At 36.0% G+C, this 4,547-nt stretch overlaps 1 protein-coding gene across 1 annotated transcript; it reads left to right on the top strand.

Annotated features, from left to right (window-relative positions):
- The first annotated feature begins 3,220 nt into the window (after nucleotides 1-3,220).
- On the top strand, nucleotides 3,221-4,293 carry LOC130071018 (snaclec coagulation factor IX/factor X-binding protein subunit A-like). The gene is made up of 2 exons (XM_056235624.1): nucleotides 3,221-3,569; nucleotides 3,907-4,293. The coding sequence occupies exons 1-2, from the start codon at nucleotides 3,311-3,313 to the stop codon at nucleotides 4,149-4,151; spliced, it is 504 nt and encodes a 167-aa protein (XP_056091599.1). The 5' UTR covers nucleotides 3,221-3,310; the 3' UTR covers nucleotides 4,152-4,293.
- The last annotated feature ends 254 nt before the right edge of the window (nucleotides 4,294-4,547 follow it).

Here is a 4,547-nt window from a genome sequence, read left to right as displayed (position 1 = left end):
AAAAAATGTATAATTAATATGTATGCTACAAGCACACCACACTTGCCAGCTGCCATCTTGTCATTCACCCATGAATGACAGTTAATATAATATATATATTGTTTTAAGTACATTTGAAAGACCTCCACAATAAAACAATTTTAATAGTTTCATGATATATTGGTGATTGTAAAGAATAATCAAATGCATTCCATTTTTTATTTTAAACTTACAGGAACTTGCACACAATCTTCATGCACCCGTCAGTATCACTTTGTATCTGAGAATAAGACCTGGACTGAAGCTCAGAGACACTGCAGAGAGAATTACACTGATCTGGCCACCATTGATAACATGGAAGAAATGAACAGGCTCTTTAAAACAGTACGTAGGACTTATTATGGCAAAGCTTGGATTGGTCTCTATGATGATCTGAACAGCTGGAAATGGTCTCTGGATAATGCAAGTTTAGAAGGAGGATTTAAAAGCTGGTATGTCCAGCAACCAGTGAACTCAGGTGGACAGAGTCTGTGTGTGCACATGTCATATTATTGGGGAATATGGCGTGAAATCTCTTGTTACTATACACTTCCATTTGTTTGCTATGATGGTGAGAACTCCTGTTGACTTTTTAAAGTTTTTAGAACAATATATTTATGACACCATGCATATATCACATACACATTTATTCCCTGCAGGAAGATTGAATGCTAGTACAAGTTACGTGTTTGTTTACCAGTCCAAAAACTGGACTGAAGCTCAGAGTTACTGCAGAGAACATCACACAGACCTCGTCAGTATCAGGAATGAGACTGAAAACCTCAAACTTCAGTCATTATTACAGTATTATTCCTCTTTTTGGATTGGACTGTACAGAACCAGATCTTGGTCAGATCAGAGCAACTCTTCATTCAGTAACTGGAGAACAGGACAGCCAGATAATGCTGGAAACAGTGAATACTGCACTGCAGTGTCATTTAGAGACTCTGGGAGCTGGACAGATGAAAACTGCAATACTGCATTATCTTTCATTTGCTACAGTGGTGAGTATTACGTGCACCTACGTTAAGAAATGCACAAGGTTGACTTTTAAGTGTACACCACTCTCTGGACCAGATTTATTTTTTCATCATATTTTAAGAAAATATGTGTAACACTTTACAAAAATATTCTATATGTTAACAACTATATTAGTTAACATGAACTAACAATGAAAAATACTTCAAAAGCATTTATTAATCTCAGTTAATGTTAATTTCAACATTTATAAAAAAAAAACATGTTATTATAAAAAAAGATTTTTTAATGAACCTGATCTAGCATTAAAGTATCAATCTATGTTAACGTTAGTTACATATAGTTCTTTCTTTCTTTCTTTTACCTTTATTTTACCAGGAAGTCTCATTGAGATGAAAATCTCTTTTACAAGAGAGACCTGGCCAAGGTAGCAGCCATACATAAACACACATATTAAAATGCTACATACAAGGTAGCAGCCATACATAAATACAACATAGTAAAAAAATGCTATACATACATACATACATACAATCTTGCCAAAAAATCATTCAAACACAATGGCCTTTCAAGAAAACCAAGCACATGTCTCCTTTACCACATTCTTTATGATACTCGTAAATTTATCAATTGATATACACGTTTCTAGTTTAAGATCTTTTTGCAAATTATTCCATGCCCAGGGTGCATAGTATGAAAATGCAGATTTTCCCAGATCTTTCAAAACCCTGGGTACATTAAAAAGCAACCACTTGGAGGAGCGTAGCTGATAACTAGCAGAATTGAGACAGAGGAGGGTACAGAGGTAAGCTGGAAGTTTACGTAGTATGGCTTTATATATAAAAATATACCAGTGTTGTTTTCTGCGGGTGGCCAGTGCTGTCCAACCCACCAGATCATAAAGAATGCAATGGTGAGTGAGGGACTTTGCATTTGTAATAAAGCGTAGAGACGCATGATTCACTGAATCAAGCCTCCGTAAGATGGAGGAGGCTGCATGCATATATAATATGTCACCATAATCGATCACAGACAGAAAAGTAGCTTCCACAAGTTTTTTTTGGCATTGAAAGTAAAGCTAGATTTATTTCTAAAATAAAAGCCAATCTTCACTTTGAGCTTCCTAACTAGATTAGCAATATGTTCATTAAATAAAAGTTTGTCGTCTATCCATATACCCAAGTACTTGTATGTTGGTACCCTTTCAATGGATTTACCATCAGACGTAAAAATGCTAAGATCATCAAGCAGCTGTAGGCGAGCTTTTGAAAAGACCATGAACTTCGTTTTCTGAGGACTTAAAATCAATTTTAAATTGAACAGAGCAGTTTGTAATGACTGAAATGCAGTCTGAAGCTCTTGCACAGCCTGTGCTATGGAAGGAGCATGTGTATAAATGACAGTGTCATCAGCATAGAAGTGTACTTTTGCTTGAACGTCCTTACCTAAATCATTTATAAAAATAGAGAACAGAATATGTCCCAAAATAGACCCCTGGGGGGACCCCTTTTGATATCTCAAGAAACTCAGATTTGTGGCCCTCTGCATGGACACACTGAGTCCGATCTACAAAAGAGTTTCTAAACCATTTAACAGCATTAGGACAGAAACCAGCATCCCTAAGTTTGTTCAGCAACAATTCATGATCTACAGAATCAAACGCCTTTGGATAGATCTGCAAATAAAGCAGCGCAATGCTGTTTTCTGTCCAAGGAACAAATAAGATCATTTATTACCACCATAGCAGCAGTAATGGTACTGTGGCCAGTTCTAAAACCAGATTGAAAATTGTTTAAAATATTATTATCAAATAAGAACTGTTTTACCTGTAAATTTACCTGGGATTCAAGGATCTTAGCCAGGATTGAGAGTTTGGAGATCGGACGGTAATTGTTTAGCTCTGAGGGGTAATCATTGTTTTCCAATGACCATCCTGAGGTTCTATATGTGACTAACGTTAACAAAGATCAATACATTGATGTTAACAAATGTCAGTTCATGCAAACATGACATAACTAATACCACTTTATTGTAAAGAGTTACCAAAGTATGTAAAATATATATATGTGGATCCTCTTATTTAGTCTACAAACATTCTACAAAAGTTAATTAATTCCAAATCCAAAATGTCCTTACAAGTAGCGTAATCTTTATGAATCACTTAATGTAACTTTTTTACTTTTATCCTTACCCTTTTTTCCCCACCTTGCCAGCATTAGCATCATCCCATCACTTTGTGAATGAGTCTAAGACCTGGACTGAAGCTCAGAGACACTGCAGAGAGAATTACACTGATCTGGCCACCATTGATAACATGGAGGAAATGAACAGTCTGATAAACACAGTTAATGGGAGTTATAATGGCTCAGCCTGGATTGGACAGTATGATGATGTGAACAGCTGGAGATGGTCATTGGAAAACAATGATTTCTATCAGGAAGGAGAGAGAGATTTCAGGAACTGGTATCATGAACCCAACAATGGAGCGAATGAACTGTGTGTTTACATGGATTATAATGGAAACTGGTTTGATTCATCATGTGAAAGTTATTACACATTTGTTTGCTACAATGGTAAGGCATTACAAGTAAAAAGTGTGTGTGTGTGTGTGTGTGTGTGTGTGTGTGTGTGTGTGTGTGTGTGTCTGTGTGTCTGTGTGTGTCTGTCTGTCTTCTTTTGCTTTGAGATTTGTCAAAGAATGGATTTTCATTCCTGAAAGATCCTGAAGTGTTCAATATTTTTCTTCCAAATTTAAACCCCAAATTGAAAAAGACTGTTTTTCATTCTTTGCTTAGGCTAATTAGTAATGTTTTTTTTTATTTAAAAAAATGTGTTTTATTATATAACCATAAATTTGACAAATAACAAATACATTTACTGATTTACATCCAACAAATTGTTTTATCTTAGGTAGAGAAAACGCCTCTCAAAAGTATGTTGTGGTAAATGAGGGTAAGACCTGGACTGGAGCTCAGAGCTACTGCAGAGAGAAATACACAGACCTGGCCAGTGTGAGAAATGAGACAGAGCGTCAACAGATACTGAATGTTACACGTTATTATTCTGGTTATGGTTATTATGTATGGGTTGGTCTGCACAGAAACAGACTGTGGTCAGATCAGAGCAGCTCTTCCTTCACATATTGGCTGCCATAGACTCCAGGTGATATTGCACAACCAGATAATGGTGCAAATGTCCAAGGACTGCAGGGAGCTCAACACTGCACAGCTGTGTCTCTAAAATACTTTGATCAGTGGACGGATGAAAGCTGCTTTGCCAGTTTGCCTTTCTTCTGTTACAGTGGTAAGCAAATATAACTTCTGTAATGAAATTAAATAATTGGCATTGGCATAATAAAGCATTAGGGGAAAAAACAAGCAAATGGATTACAATAAATTGTTGAGTTAATATGCCATTGTTATTTGTGTAATTCACAAACTTTTATGCTAATGCTAGCTCTGTCTTCTATTTGCTTTCTGGTGAACATGATGATCATCATTCTGACCCATCAATTAGAAAAAGATGTATATGGTATGTTTGTGGAGATATGT

Source organism: Rhinichthys klamathensis, unplaced genomic scaffold (genome assembly GCF_029890125.1).
Source record: "Rhinichthys klamathensis goyatoka isolate OS25496 unplaced genomic scaffold, OSU_Roscu_1.1 h1tg000424l_1, whole genome shotgun sequence".
Classification (NCBI taxonomy): domain Eukaryota; kingdom Metazoa; phylum Chordata; class Actinopteri; order Cypriniformes; family Leuciscidae; genus Rhinichthys; species Rhinichthys klamathensis.
This window is presented reverse-complemented; position numbering and strand designations above follow the sequence as displayed.